The following is a 15,784-nucleotide window of genomic DNA, read 5'->3' as shown; positions in this document are numbered from 1 at the left end:
CACTCCCACCACTATGCTTAACTGTAGGCAAGATACACTTATCTTTGTACTCCTCACCTGGTTGCTGCCACACACGCTTGACACCATCTAAACCAAACAAGTTTATCTTGGTCTCATCAGACCACAGGACATGGTTCCAGTAATCCATGTCCTTAGTCTGCTTGTCTTCAGCAAACTGCTTGCGGGCTTTCTTGTGCAGAATCTTTAGAAGAGGCTTCCTTCTGGGACGACAGCCATGCAGACCAGTTTGATGCAGGATGCGGCGTATGGTCTAAGCACTGACAGCCTGACCCTCCACCCCTTCAACATCTGCAGCAATGCTGGCAGCACTCATATGTCTATTTCCCAAAGACAACCACTGGATATGATGCTGAGTGCGTGCAGTCAACTTCTTTGGTCGATCATGGCAAGGCCTGTTCTTAGTGAAACCTGTCCTGTTAAACCGCTGTATGGTCTTGGCCACCGTGCTGTAGCTCAGTTTCAGGGTCTTAACATTCTTCTTATAGCCTCTGCCATCTTTATGTAGAGCAACAATTCTTATTTTCTGATCCTCAGAGAGTTCTTTGCCATGAGGTGCCATGTTGAACTTCCAGTGACAAGTATGAGAGAGTGAGAGCGATACCACCAAATTTAACACACCTGCTCCCCATTCACATCTGAGACCTTGTAACACTAATGAGTCACATGACATAGCGGAGGGAAAATGGCTAATTGGGCCCAATTTGAACATTGTTACTTAGGGGTGTACTCACTTTTGTTGCCAGCGGTTTAGACATTGAAGGCTGTGTGTTGAGGTATTTTAAGGGGACAGCAAATTTACACTATTATACAAGCTGCACACTCACTACTTTACATTGTAGCAAAGTGTCATTTCTTCAGTGATCCCGCAATGAAATCCCCCAGATTTAAAAGAACTGTCAGATGGTTTAGATCTTCCATAACCTCAAAGATTTGTTTTTATTGACTAGGGAATTAATAGGTTTTAACGTGTGTATTTTAATATAAAATCCGCATTTTACAAATAAACATTAGTTCACAACACAGCGGTGCCAAGGTACTGTAGGTTAGCTAAAGACAGCCCAGCAGGAATTGTCCCCTTTCAGACAGCTGTCTCACTTTATTCAACATGTGGAATATAGAACTTCACATGCTGGCTGGAAGACACTACACAATATTTATATGCAATTTATTTGTACGATTCCAGCAAGCCCCGAAGAGGACTAATTTATTAGGAAGTTTTATCCCCCACACTACATGTACACTAGAACAAACTGACAGTTCCGTGTTGTACTGGAACATGATTTCTAATCATGTTCAAGATTTGTGTATTTTTTAGGAAACGTACAATAATTTTTTACCAAATTGATGCATCTTAACATTTCTGTAACTTCCAAGAGCACACTTACCTTAGCCATTAGAAAGCCCTCTGAAAAGAGCATGATTTCACAGATTTGCTGAAGATCTGGTACAATAACCACCACAGGCCTGAAAAGAGCCTTAACTGATTCTGGCAACTCTGTGCGACCAGCATATCCAGGATTCATTGTAATAAAGATCCCCATTCGAGAATCCATGGCAATTTCTTGACCTTCAAACTAAAAAGCAACCATTAATAAAATATAAAAAAAACTGTTTTATATTGATAGAATTCAAGCACTATATTTACAATAGGATACATTACAGCAATACCATTATGTAGGGCTTCTCAACCTGAAACATATTAATTTATATCAAATTTTGAACCACCTACTTCTTGGCTTACATGGAAGAAATCTAGGGGATAGAGAATGCTAAGGATTAGATAATACAAAATTAAAGCAGAGTTCCGGCCTCAAATACCTAAATACCAAACTAAAAATACCCCTATAATACTAATCCATCGCCCTTTACAGAACCGCTATTCTCATACTTACGAGGTGTACAGTATTGGATTTTAGTCAAAATCTTACTTTTAAAAATGCTGTCTGAGTGCGGCCATCTTAGACGTGGGCATCTGAAGCCGCAGTGTAATCTGCTGTGTCCTTCTTCCTGATTCCAGGGAGTGTTCTGGGAGTTATTCCTGATTCCAGCCTTCTGGGAGTGATGACAAACCGCTCCCAGGATGCAATGCAAAGGAGGAAGGGATGTCGGTGGCTGTGGCCACAGAGGGGGGAGAAGGAGGAAGTACAATTAAAAATGCCCTGAAAATAAGGTAAGGGACCCCCGAAAAAAAATGTAAAATGCCCAATTGTTAATCAGCATAGCGAGTACTTCAGGAATCACTAAAGTTGCAACATAGACCGGAACTCCGCTTTAAGGTCAGGGGTGTATGGCTGTATGTACCAGGGAGAGAACAACCAATCTGGGAAAGCTAAATAGATGCTTACAAAAACAGTATCCAAAATCCTGGCAAAAAAGGGTAGGACAGCTTCAGTTCTCATAACATTTTGTTCCACTGTGTGTATATTAATGACATATAGTAGTGTAAGCAGACACTTCGGATACTGGTGACATCACTAAGAACCCCACAAACAAAATTATACAACCTTATACTGAAAGAACAAAAAACCTAGAGTGTCTGCTATTACCTACAAACCTAATGATCACGACCAGATCTGGTTAATCATCTTACTTGTATGGGTAACTTTACAGATTTATAATGCAGCTAAACTTGACCTGTTTGCAACTCACTTTGCTGCTGTATATTGCAAAACATGGGGGAAATGCAAGGTGAAGAACCACATATAACCCCATCCTCCAAACACACACATTTACCTTCTTAAAGTGGTTGTTAAGCCACTTTATAAACTACACACAATCCCCTTTGTTATAAAGCCCCCCTATGCTGCAGTGTAAGTTCTTTGTAAAAAAAGATGCCTACTTCTACCTGAAATCACAGCGCCGATTGGCGGTCACGTGACTTCATGAGGCTCCCTCTCCCAATCTGACAGCTAGAGTGGGAGGGGCCAAGATTTCACCGCTGATGTCAGTCGGGAGGAGGGGAGGAGAGAGCCGAGACGTCAGCCGGGGAGGAGGGGAACCCCGCGGAATCACGTGACCACTTATCGGCGCTGTGAATTCAGGTAGAAATAGGCATCTTTTTTTTAAAAGAACGTAAACTGCAGCATAGGAGGCTTTATGATAGAGGGGATTGTGTGTAGTTTAAAAGGGTATTTCGGCAGCAGGAAGCGGGGGGGAGGGGGGGCAGGATTGGTAAGAGCTGACAGGCAGGGAGGGGGAAAAGGGATGAAGACACAGGAGATAGGGTCCTTCCACACTGGCTTTACGCCCGGCAGACTCCGTTTTGCTCAGTGAGGATCGATCCGCCAATCCCCGCTGAGCAGGCGGATGACAGGTTCGTCTCCGCTTACTTTGCAGAGACGGACCTGTCAGATCCCCGATCTCCTCTATGGAAGATCAGATGAAAACGTCCATTTTCATCCAATCCTATCTGATCCGATCCAACAGATGGATGGAAAATAGGGTTTCCATCCGTCTGGATTTCAGGGACAGGATCGGATCGAATAGCAGTGGGTGTCAGCAGAGATGTCACCGCTGACATCTGTTGCTTCATAGGGGTGCATGGAGCATCCGATCAGGCTTGCCTGAAAAACTGACAGGCGGACCTGATCAGAAAGCCTGTGTGAATGGGCCCATAGAGAGCAGAGCTGCAGATGACGGAGGCACGTAACGTGACCACGGTGTCAGGGCTCAGCAGCCATGATAAACCATGGTCAGTTTACAGCAGAGGGTATAGCCAGGTATTTCATGTTATATGGGGGGCCAAATTACACAGCATAAGCACTGTGGTGTATAACATGCTTTAAAGGAGCAGGATACTTTTTTTTTTTTAATTTAATAAGGTTAACAAATGCTTTAAATGTCAGGGAGCATTGGCAATGCTACCAACAATGTCAGTGAAAATGTTCAAAACAATTTAATCAGCAATGTGAAGCTGCAATGCTGCTAGTTTAGCACCATGTGGGATCTCAGACACACACATAAAAGTGACTTTACTTTTTAGGCGCACTTACTTACCTGAAATTTCTTTAAGTGGTGTATTAGGGCATTTCGTATAGTCTGTATCTGAGAAGAAATGACTGATAATACTGAAGCATCAATTCGGTTGAATTCATCAAAGCATCCCCAAGCACCGCATTGAGCGAGGCCAGAAAAGATTTTACCAACAGCCTATAAAAATAATATCGAGTTTCAAGTAAAAGCAGATCGATGTAAGTACGTACAGTACACATTGTGACTACAGACACTGACAGTCTGTAGATAAAAATTGTTGCATTATAAATTATTTATAAGGGAAATTTTTTTTTTCTGCTCTGGTGAAGTACACACTGTTCAGTAGTGCAAGTATCCTTGAATATAGTTGATAACTTAATGATCAGGGTGAATTACAATCTGAGATCTAAAGAAATAATGAAAAATTATAACCACAGATAGTCAAAAACCAGAAGCTGTACACATCACATTCCATGTCAAAAAGTCAAGCATGTTATATTGTTTTTGAGGTTTTATATACAGTATATATATATATATATATATATATATATATATATATATATATATATATACACACATAAATATACACAGACTCACCGGCCACTTTATTAGGTACACCTTAGGTACACCTACCATCTGAGTGTCACAGCTGAAGTTGAGACTCATCAAACCAGGCAATGTTTTTCCAATTTACTATTATCCAATTTTGGTGAGCCTGTGCTAATTGTAGCCTCAGTTTTCTGTTCTTAGCTTACAGAAATGGCAGCTGGTGTGGTCTTCTGCTGCTGTAGCCTATTTGCTTCAATGTTCGATGTGTTGTGCATTTAGAGATTGTCTTCTGCATACCTAGGTTGTAACTAGTGCTTATTTGAGTTACTGTTGCCTTTCTATCATCTCGAGCCCATTCTCCTCTGCCATTTTCGTCCACACAACTGCCACTCACTGGATCTTTTCTCTTTTTTTTTTTCCTGTAAACCCTAGAGATGGTTGTGCATGAAAATACCAGTAGGTCAGCAGTTTTTGAAATACTCAGGCCAGCACATCTGGCATCAACAAACATGCCATGTTCAAAGTCATTTAAATCCCCTTTCTTAACAATTCTGATGCTTGGTTTGAACTTCAGCAAGTCATCTTCACCACATCTAGATGCCTATATGCATTGAGCTGCTGCCATGTGATTGGTTGATTAACAATTTGTGTTACCAAGCAATTGAACAGGTGTACCTAGTAAAGTGGCCGGTGAGTGTATACATATATATATCATTAACCGTATGCATTTGGAGCAGGATTTGGTAAAGCTGCCAAATGTGAGGCCTGCATCTCACTCACAGGAAGACTCTGTCTTCTAAATTCCATTGTAAATGTCCCATCACCACTGAACCAACTGCAACTATAAGGCCTCATGCACACTGGACATTTTTGCAGCTGCTGTTTTTGGCGTCAGATGTTTTTTCTACAGCCAGTAAACTCCCCAGGATGTTATCCTATGTGTCCATGCATACAAAGGCTGTTATCAGCAGTTTTTGGCAGGGGCGTTTCTTTTGCTGTAAAAAAAAACACAAAACAGAACTAGTGGGTTTTAACCACTTAAGCCCCGGAAGATTTTACCCCCATTCCGACCAGGGGGTATTTTGCGATTCGGCACTGCGTGAATTTAACGCACAATTGCGCGGTCGTGCGACGCTGTACCTAAACGAATTTGACGTCCTTTTTTTCCCACAAACAGAGCTTTCTTTTGGTGGTATTTGATCACCTGTGCGATTTTTTGATCACGCGCTATAAACAAAAAAAGAGCGTCAATTTTGCAAAAATAGCAATATTTTTCACATTTTTTTATATGAAATTCCCCCCAAAAAAAATGTAAAAATCAAAATTTTTAAAAATTTTCGGCCAATTTATTTTATGCTACCTATGTTTGGTAAAAAAAATCGCAAAAAGCGTATTTTGATTGGTTTGCGCAAAAGTTATCGCGTTTACTAACAAAGGGAAAGATTTTTGTCATTTTTGTTGTTTTTTTTTTTAACGCGTAATGGCGGCGATCTGCGATTTTTTTTGCGGTACTGCGACATTGCGGCGGACAGATCGGACCCTTGACTGACATTTTTGACACTTTTGGGGTTACCAGTGACATTTCTACAGTAATCAGTGCTATACATATGCACTGTTACTGTAAAAATACACTGGTAGTGAAGGGGTTAACTTTATTTGGAAGGGAGGGGCTGTGTGTGTCCCTAGGGGCGTGGTTTCTACTGTGATTGGCTGTGGCTCTAGCTGTAAGGACACTGATCAACGGATCTACATACCAGATCCGTTTTATCAGTGTCTTTGCAGCGAGGAGAATGACAGGCAGTTTGTTTACACAAGCTGCCTGACATTCTCCCTCTCCCCCGCCGATCGCCGAGTGACCGGCGGACATCGGGTCCGCTGGTCACACGCGCGGGGGGGTCCGTGACCACGCGGGAGCGGGGGCGCGCCCCGGGGGGCGCGCGCTCGCTCCCTAGACCCTCACAAGCAAACAACGTAGCCCTACGTTAGTTTGCCTGTGAGGGGCTGACCGCCGACGTAGATAGTCGTGCGGCGGTCGGCAAGTGGTTAAGAGGCGTTTTTCAGCTGTAAAAATGCCAAAAAATGCAGAAAAGCGCAGCTATTAGGCGTTTATCAACATTTTTGAGCCATAAGCTTATGTGGGAATATAGTTTTGCTTAAAAAAAGCTAAAAAATGCTGAAAAACGCTAAATAAGCGCTACTGCAAAAAAGCTGAAAAACTCCTTCTACAGCATTCTACTGACGTTTTGATAACTTCCAGTGTGCATGAGGCATAAAACTAGTATATCGGAGGTAGAAATATACTGTATGTACATTAGCTGTACTGTAATCATTTGTCAAATGCTACTGTTGATCAGCCTTTTTCAACCAGTGTGCCATGGCACCCCCAAGGTGCCTTCAGGGATCATTAGGGGTGTTTCGGCAAAATGCAAAAACATTGCCTCAAATTGCCCAAAATTGTCAGCAAGCTTGCAGGTGAATCTTGCCTGCATTTTTTTGTTACACAAAGCCATGTGTTTTAGTTTGTGCAGCATTGCAACCTTGGGCACCGTGCAAGCCAGCTGCTAGGATTCTCATAAATGATGAGCTCATAAATTGACAAGACATTGAGAACCTGAGGATGTCCTTGTTTGCCCTTCTCTGTCTGCACTGGGGTCACATTAGCTGAATGAGGGAGTGAAACTGAGGGAGAGGAGAAACACTGGAATACTAGTCAGTACCAGTGTGCAAAGGTGTATAAAATAAATCATCTCGAATGTTGGGTGTCCTCCATGTTTCGATGCGTCTACATTATGTAAAACTTTTTGTTTCTTTTACATTTTAGAATGGGGTGCCTCGAGACATGCATAATTTTATAGGGTGCCTTGACTGAAAAAGGTTGAGAAACACTGGCCTAGATACATCCTTATACAACAGACAGAAAAGGTCTATCAGGTGTTCAGCTATATACAGAGCCATGAAAAAGTATTCATACCCCTTGAAATGTTCCACATTTTGTCATGCTACAACCAAAAATGTAAATGTATTTTATTAGGATTCTATGTGATAGACCAACACAAAGTGGCACATAATTGTGAAGTGGAAGGAAAATGATAAACAGTTTTCTCTGCAAAATAGCTCAAGCCTTGTCAGATTGGATGGAGGGCGCCTGTGAACAGCAGTCTTGCCCCAGATTCTCCAGTGGATTTAGGTCTGGACTTTAACTGGGCTATTCTGACACATGAATATGCTTTGATCTAAACCATTCCAATGTAGCTCTGGCTGTATAGTTAGGGCCGTTATCTTGCTGAAATATGAACCTCCACCCCAGTCTCAAGTCTTTTGAAGACTCTAACAGGTTTTCTTCTAAGATTGCCCTGTATTTGGCTCCAGTGATCCAAGTTCATTTTAAGTCTTCACTGACCAGAGCACCTTCTTCCACGTGTTTGCGGTGTTCCCCATATGGCTTTTCACAAACTGCAAATGGGATTTCTTATGGCTTTCTTTGAACAATGGCTTTCTTCTTGCCACTCTTCCATAATGGACAGATTTGTGGAGTGCACTACTAATAGTTGTCCTGTGGACAGCTTCTTCCACCTGAGCTGTGGATCTCTGCAGATCTTCCAGAGTTACCATGGACCCCTGGCTGCTTCTCTGATTAATGCTCTCTTTGCCTGGCTTGTTAATTTAGGTGGGCGGCCCTGTCTTTGTAGGTTTGCAGTCAGGGCCGCCATCAGGGGGGTACAGCCCATACACATGTAGGGGGCCCAGGAATCCGGATGGGCCCCAGCCAGGGTAGGGTTGCCATCTGTCCCCGCATTCAATTGTAAGCTACACCGTTCCCTGGCAGACTGGCACTATGTGGGCGGTCCTGCTCTTCACTAGCCCTCACACACAGCTGTAGGCCCTGCCCTCCCCTTTTCTCCAGCTTGCAGTGAGGCCCTGCCTCTGGAACGGCACTGCTGTTGGTGAGGTTCCAATGTGGATGGCGGGAAGGACAGCGGGAGGGAGGTCGCCATGCATGGCAAGTACCGGGTTGGTGGTGGTGGGGGGGAGAAGGGGTTTTGAGGCCCGACACTGTGCTGCTCTTCTCTGCATTACTGACTAATATCAATATATGGGGTGACACTAGGATTGTATATATATATATATATGCGCAAATTCCGATTAAAAGTGGTTAAAGTATGTACGTGGTATAGGAGGTGGTCATAGGCTGTGTGGGCATGGTACAGGAGATGTCAGAGGCTGCAGACATGGTACAGGAGGACATATCAGAGGCTGTGTACAGGAGATGTACCATGCCCGCAGGGGCTGTGGAGGACTCTCACTTACCCATTGGTGAGATGCCTTACATTTAAAAATGGCCCCTGCCCAGCGCCATCACGTCACTGCGCATGCGCCGTCTGCCCGAGAAGCTGAGCGTGTACGGGCTTTCCTGAGCAGCGGAAGCGCATGCGCAGTGTACATCCCGGGCCAGCCACCGCCATTTTTTTCCACAGGTGCAATTGATGTTCAGCCAGCCCCAGGGAATGGGGACTTGCTAGCCTTCCAGGAAATTCCACGGTATCCCGGTAGGCCACTCCGGCCCTGGATGGAGGAGGAGATGGAGGTGGAGGACATGGGACTGAAAGAGGAGGAAGACATGGAACCTGAGGAGGAGGAGGGCATTGGACTGGAGGAGGAGGAGGGCATCGGATGTATTAAGCCATGGGACTAGAGAAGGAAGAGAAGGAGGACATGGGCCTGGAGGAGGAGGAGGACGACATGGGACTGGAGGAGGAGGAGGACATGGGATGAAGGAGGACATGGGAGTGGAGGAGCACAGGGGATAGAGAAGGACATGGGATGGAGAAGGGCATGGGATGGAGAAGGGCATGGGATGGAGAAGGACATGGGATGGAGAAGGACATGGGATGGATGAGGACATAGGATAGAGGAGGGCATGGGACTGGAGGAGAACATGGGACTGGAGGAGGACATGGGACTGGAGGAGGACATTGGGCTGGAGGAGGAGCTGGAGGACACGGGACTAGAGGAAGAGAAGGAGGAAGAGGAGGACATGGGATAGAGGAGGACATGGTACCGAAGGAGGAGGAGGACATGGGGCTGGGGGACGACAACATGATGGGATGGCCAGTTGATGGACTCAGTGGGACGGCCAGTGGGCGGGCCTGGGGGGCCCAGGCTTAAAACTGTGTAAGGCTGCCCTGTTTGCAGTTGTGCCATACTCTTTCCATTTTCGGATTATGGATTGAACAGTGCTCTGTGAGATGTTCAAAGTTTGAGATTTTTTTTTAACCTAACCCTGCTTTAAACTTCTCCACAACTGTATCCCTGGCCTGTCTGGTGTGTTCTTGGCTTTCATGATGCTGTTTGTTCACTAAGGTTCGCTAACAAAACTCTGAGGGCTTCACAGAACAGCTGTATTTATACTTAGATGAAATTACACACAGGTGCACTCTTTACTAATTAGGTGACTTCTGAAGGCAATTGGTTCCACTGATTTTAGTCGGGGTATCAGAGTAAAGGGCGTGAATACAAATGCACGTCACACTTTTCATATATTTGTAAAAAAATTTGAAAACCATTTTTCATTTTCCTCCCACTTCACAATTATGTGCCACCTTGTGTTAGTCTATCACATAAAATCACAATAAAATACATTTAAGTTTTTGATTAGAACATGACAAATAGTGGAAAATTTCAAGGGGTATGAATACTTTTTCAAGGCATTGAATCTGTTGGTCTGTTAAGCTTGTTATAATATATAGTATGATTGCACAAGACATGCAGACTAGAAAGTCATAGTTATACCTTGTAGTCCATGCCTTCCCCACAGTTTGTTACCACACACAGCAATCCTAGAGCTTTAGCCAGATCTTTTGTCGTTTCTGTTTTACCAGTTCCAGCTGGTCCAGCAGGTGCCCCACCTAAATACATGGACAGTGCCTAGAAAAGGAAGACATTAGGTAACTACTAAATACCATTGGAGTTACTTTACATCATATATTTGTAAGTACCCAGTTATAGAAGAATAATGGAAATCTTTTTTTTTGGCTAGAATCTCTGCTGTTCTTTAGAATCTTTTTGTAAAGAACAGCAAGACTATGCTGAAAAATTATGCAAAGCAAACCTCCGTGCTATGGAGGTGAAGTATATATTCTTAATATAAATCCACTTTGCTGCCAACAATACAAATATGATACTAGAAGTTTAAAGTGTAAAGATCAATTATCATTCCAAATGATAGCGCTGTGATAAAGTTTAAACAAAATTAACGCACAAATGCCAAAAAAAAAAATGAAAAAGAAAAAAAAAAAAAAAGTGAGAAATAGTGTTCACATCTTCTCCTGTTATATCTGCCACACACTACCTCACGTGCACCGGTGATTCCTCTAGACAGCAGATAACACACTCACCAGAGTCCATAGTGTCCGGAGGTGAGACATTTGCGGTCTATCACTTGAATGCGAAACACCTGATGTCACAGCACACTATTTTAACTAAATGCAAGTTTTTATTTTGTACAATGTGAGTGAATTTGGAGCATATTTTTAAATAAATATCAATATATTTGGTTACTGTACTATTGGAGGTTATCTGTGTTTCCTTTTCAAATGCTAACGGCCATCATTAATTCCTATGGGGATGCATAGTGAAAACCTCTGATCCAAACAGCAGGATATTTCACAAAAGTGTAAACCATGAGAGTGGGAGGCATTGAATTGCCAAGTCTAATCAATATACACTATATTACCAAAAGTATTGGGTCACCTGCCTTCACACGCACGTGAACTTTACAATGACATCCCAGTCTTAGTCCGTAGGGTTCAATATTGAGTTGGCCCACCCTTTGCAGCTATAACAGCTTCAACTCTTCTGGGAAGGCCGTCCATAAGCTTAAGGAGTGCGCCTATGGGAATGTTTGACCATTCTTCCAGAAGCGCATTTGTGAGGTCAGGTCCTGATGTGGATGAGGAGAAGACCTGGCTCGCAGTCTCAGCTCTAATTCATCTCAGAGGTGTTCTATAGGGTTGAGGTTAGGACCCTGTGCAGGTCAGTCAAGTTCCTCCACTCCAAACTCGCTCATCCATATCTTTATGGTCCTTGCTTTGTGTACTGGTCCAAATCATTTGATGGAGGGGGGATTATGGTGTGCAGTTGTTTTTCAGAGGTTGGGCTTGGCCCCTTTGTTCCAGTAAAGAGAACTCTTAAGGTGTCAGCATACCAAGACATTTTGGACAATTTCATGCTCCCAACTTTGTGAGAACAGTTTGGGGATGGCCCCTTCCTGTTCCAACATGACTGCGCACTAAGGCACAAAGCAAGGTCCATGGATGTACATGGCTGAGTGAGTTTGGGGTGGAGGAACTTGACTTGCAAAGAGCCTGACGTCAACCAGATAGAACACCTTTGGGATGAATTACAGCAAAGACTGCGAGCCAGGCCTTCTCATTCAACATCAGTGCCTGACCTCACAAATGCGCTTCTGGAAGAATGGTGAAACATTCCCATAGACACACTCCTACACCTTGTGGACAGCCTTCGCAGAAGAGTTGAAGCTGTTATAGCTGCAAAGGGTGGGCCAACTTAATATTCAACCCTACGGATTAAGACTGGGATGCCATTAAAATTCATGTGCATGTAAAGGCAGGCATCCCAATACTTTTGGTAATATAGTGTATTTCATTGCTAAATAAATATTTGTATGTTATGCACAGTTAGGCTTGGTTCACACTGGGGCGGCTTCAAAGTCGCCCGACTCTGAAACCACCCCCTACAGTGCGACTTCAGCATGGCTTGCAAGTGACTTCTATAATAGAAGTCAATGCAAGCCGCTTCGAAGTCACCCCAAGTAGTGCGGGAACCTTTTTCTAAGTCGGACTTGAGTCGCTCTGATTAGAACGGTTCTATTGCACGAATGGATTGCGACTTCTCAGGCGACTAGGTTGTCTGACAAGTTGACCCAGTGTGAACCGAGCATTAATCTCAATTAGCCCCTAACAGCCTAAATTTCACATTACTTAACCTCAGCCCAACCCCTATGCCCAACCTTTAGGCTGTTATGAGGGAAGTACAGCAGTTACATTGTTAGCATCCTTCTGAAAATTCTAGTTTTCTGGCTGTGTCTGGCTTTAATAAGTGTTGGAATTTCTAATCTCCATACTTGTTCCAGGGCTGTAATTTAGAAAGCATTAAAACCAAAGCATTGACTTTGACATTCAGGGAATTAACATTCTCATACGGGTATTAAACAATGACAGCCTATATAACTTTCTCATGACAGGTATTGCCTAATGCTAACCATAAACACATAAATACAGGCTTCGCAAGACAAATCTAACAGATTCTTCCATCCACACTGCACACTGTTCTGCAATCTCCCCTGATAAATGCAGTCCCCGTTTTACAATTTTACACCCAGCTCCTTTGATTTTTCGACTAAAAAATATGAGCCATGTAACCAGCTAAAACCCTAAATCTCAACATAGCGTAAACCCTAAAGCTAACCATTTACCTCAAAACTCATTCCACCCCCCACCCCCCCATATATAGGTATACACATACCTAACTGCTAACTTTACACCCATAAATAATTATTATACATAATTATTGTACATATACTATATTAAATAAAATTATACTATCCCGCTGATATTAGCCTGATATAAGCATTGTAGTAAATTCAGTTCTCTGATACAAGTCTATGGAAATATATCAAGAACTAAAATACTCACACTGGTACTCAACACTCCAAATTTTTTGGCTAAAAAGTGCCTGGTTTCCAGTATTCGTGAATGTAACCATTAAACTGCTAGTCAAAACATCTGCTGTTATCTACAAAGACACTATGCCCTTGTGATAGAATCATATGCATTGCTTAAAATAACTGCTCATAGTTTAGAGTAGAAAAATTAAAGGGGCAGCTGAATGGTTGTTAGGGGCAATACAGTTCTTTCAGACACTTGAGTCATCAAATTCTATACTATCGAGACATGTTACTGACCTTCATATATGGATCAAATGAAAAATGTTCCTAAAAGTACGTGGATAGCAAATGTCTTACAAAATTATAGTATGTAACAATGTTATATGATCTGATACATATAGTACATACGAATATAGCACACAAGCTGTCAGAGATAAACTGTAGAGCACCTGGGTAAGGGTGAGGTAAATCCTGTCAGTAAGTGGGGTGATGACTAGCCTCCCATTAAGTCCCATGTATTCATAGCCATAGGCAAAGGTTCCTGTGCACTGTCGGACATTAAGTTCATCGGGTTCTCTGTCCCAGTAAAAACGTAGTTGGCTTTCCCATTCAAATTCCCGAGCATCCATGATACTGGTAAAGAAGTATTTGAACTGATTATTTAATATTACTAAACAATATTTTAAATTTACAGAGTCATTTTACAATTCATTTTCCACTTGCGTACCTGTCTCTGACAAATATATCCACAATGTCTCTGGCATGCACATCAATGATTAGAACAGTATTGTACTTCTTCCTGTCATTTTTACTGAGCGGTGTAGTGATGCGGGTGACCAGCTCATCAATCTGTTGGTGCATTTTCTTTGCATAGTTTTTTAGTGCTTGTTTCTCCCCTTTCTTCACTTTTTGGAACACATCCTCCACTTCCCATGTCCACCAAACCTGATTAGAAGCCAGAACAACCATGCCCTGGTACAAAAGCATCCAGTCTACCCTAAAAAATCAATACAATGTAAGAGTAGTTAGATATAAAAAAAAAATATCATTGGCTGCCACCACACAGCTCCCCCATCTATCCAAATCCCTCCAACAGGTAGGGATTGGGGACATGGTACATAAACAACACACTTGCTCATTTGTGTAGGTGAATGTGGTGCAGACAAATGTTTCCCATTTCCCTAATTTCTTGTGGATTATTTTACACACTTACACAGAAGATGTGGAATAAACAGGGAGCCTTGAGGACATGAGTTCTGTATTTGTGCTACACAGTGAACCTTTGGGGCAGACAATGGACATGCACATAATGCACATAAGTCCTTGGAGACAGAAAATGTGGAATGCCAGTGTACAGCAGGCCTTGAGGGCAGAAGATATGAAATGCCATGGGCACATTTAGCTTCAGGATCTGGAGATGTGGAATGTTCGTGCACAAGAGGGGTTGGGGACAGGAGGTGTAGTATGCTGATGCCCAATAGCATGGCAACAGAATGCAGTACACAGCTAACCATGGGGGCAGGAAAGGTGGAGCACAGTGGGCCTTGGGGACAGGAGCAATGGAATGCTAGTGCACAGTTTGGCCTTAGTGTAGAAGATATGGATTTATGAAAAGGTGCTTCTTAGTTGGCTGTTTATATAACTTTAGCATTGCTTTCACCATAATAAAATCAATAGCAGGGTTGCCACCAGAGGCGTAACTAGAGCCTTCAGGGCCCCGATGCAAGAAACCATGAAGGGCCCCCCCAGATCCCTGGCCGGGGCCCTTCCCTTCAAGCCCAGGGCTCTTCCCACTAATCCTGGGGCTCTTTACTCTCGTTGTATGGCCTTTTATTACGGTCCCGCAGCAGGATCCTTTCACAAGTTCTGCAGTGGGCTCCCTTCCTGCAATCTTTGGGCCTCCCCACAGTGGTGCAATGCCAGGGCTCGGTCGCAAGTGTGACTTTTGCAATCCTGGAAGTTCACCCACTGGTTTGCTACTGGGCCCCCTGGAGCATGGGGCCCGGTAGCAATCGCAACCCCTGCAACCCCTGTAGTTACGCCCCTGGTTGCCACATTGGCAATACAGTAGCATGATTCTGTGATGGGACAAGCAGTAACACTGGTCCCGAGGCACAGTCTGAGAAGCATGCTTTCTCTTTACATCAGCAGGACTGTTTATGGCAGTGATGGTGAACCTTGGCACCCCAGAGGTTTTGGAACTACATTTCCCATCATGCTCATGCACTCTGCAGTGTAGTTGAGAATCATGGGAAATGTAGTTCCAAAACATCTGGGGTGCCAAGGTTCGCCATCACCGGTTTATGGCAACCAGCTTAACATTAGCTTGTTTTTGTAAAGATGCAGGAGATGAAATATGAAATCTTATTTGTTGCTATGTGCAACAACTCTAGTTGTATTTTGATTAGCCAGTACACATGATCTGTCAAATATACACTAGAGAAGCCTAATTTTATCATAACTACATAGAAGCATTAGGTAAATAATTAAAAATAGCATCTATTTTGTATGCTGTTATATATTTAAATTAACAAGGAATATACTTTTTTTTTTTAA

General features: G+C 43.2%; 1 protein-coding gene across 1 annotated transcript in view; it reads right to left on the bottom strand.

The window, feature by feature from the left end:
• Positions 1-15,784, bottom strand: part of DNAH10 (dynein axonemal heavy chain 10) — a gene marked incomplete at its 5' end in the record, with an annotated part of 236,277 nt that overhangs the window by 115,104 nt on the left and 105,389 nt on the right. The window contains 5 exons of the mRNA XM_082256636.1: positions 1,407-1,595; positions 4,018-4,170; positions 10,333-10,467; positions 13,678-13,861; positions 13,956-14,225. Of these exons, the coding sequence (XP_082112762.1) occupies positions 1,407-1,595; positions 4,018-4,170; positions 10,333-10,467; positions 13,678-13,861; positions 13,956-14,225 (931 nt within the window). The remainder of the gene's footprint in view (positions 1-1,406; positions 1,596-4,017; positions 4,171-10,332; positions 10,468-13,677; positions 13,862-13,955; positions 14,226-15,784) is intronic.

This window comes from Pelophylax lessonae (assembly GCF_965119305.1).
Source record: "Pelophylax lessonae genome assembly, chromosome: 1".
Classification (NCBI taxonomy): domain Eukaryota; kingdom Metazoa; phylum Chordata; class Amphibia; order Anura; family Ranidae; genus Pelophylax; species Pelophylax lessonae.
Note: the sequence above shows the minus strand (reverse complement) of the source record. Positions and strands in the feature narration are given on the sequence as shown.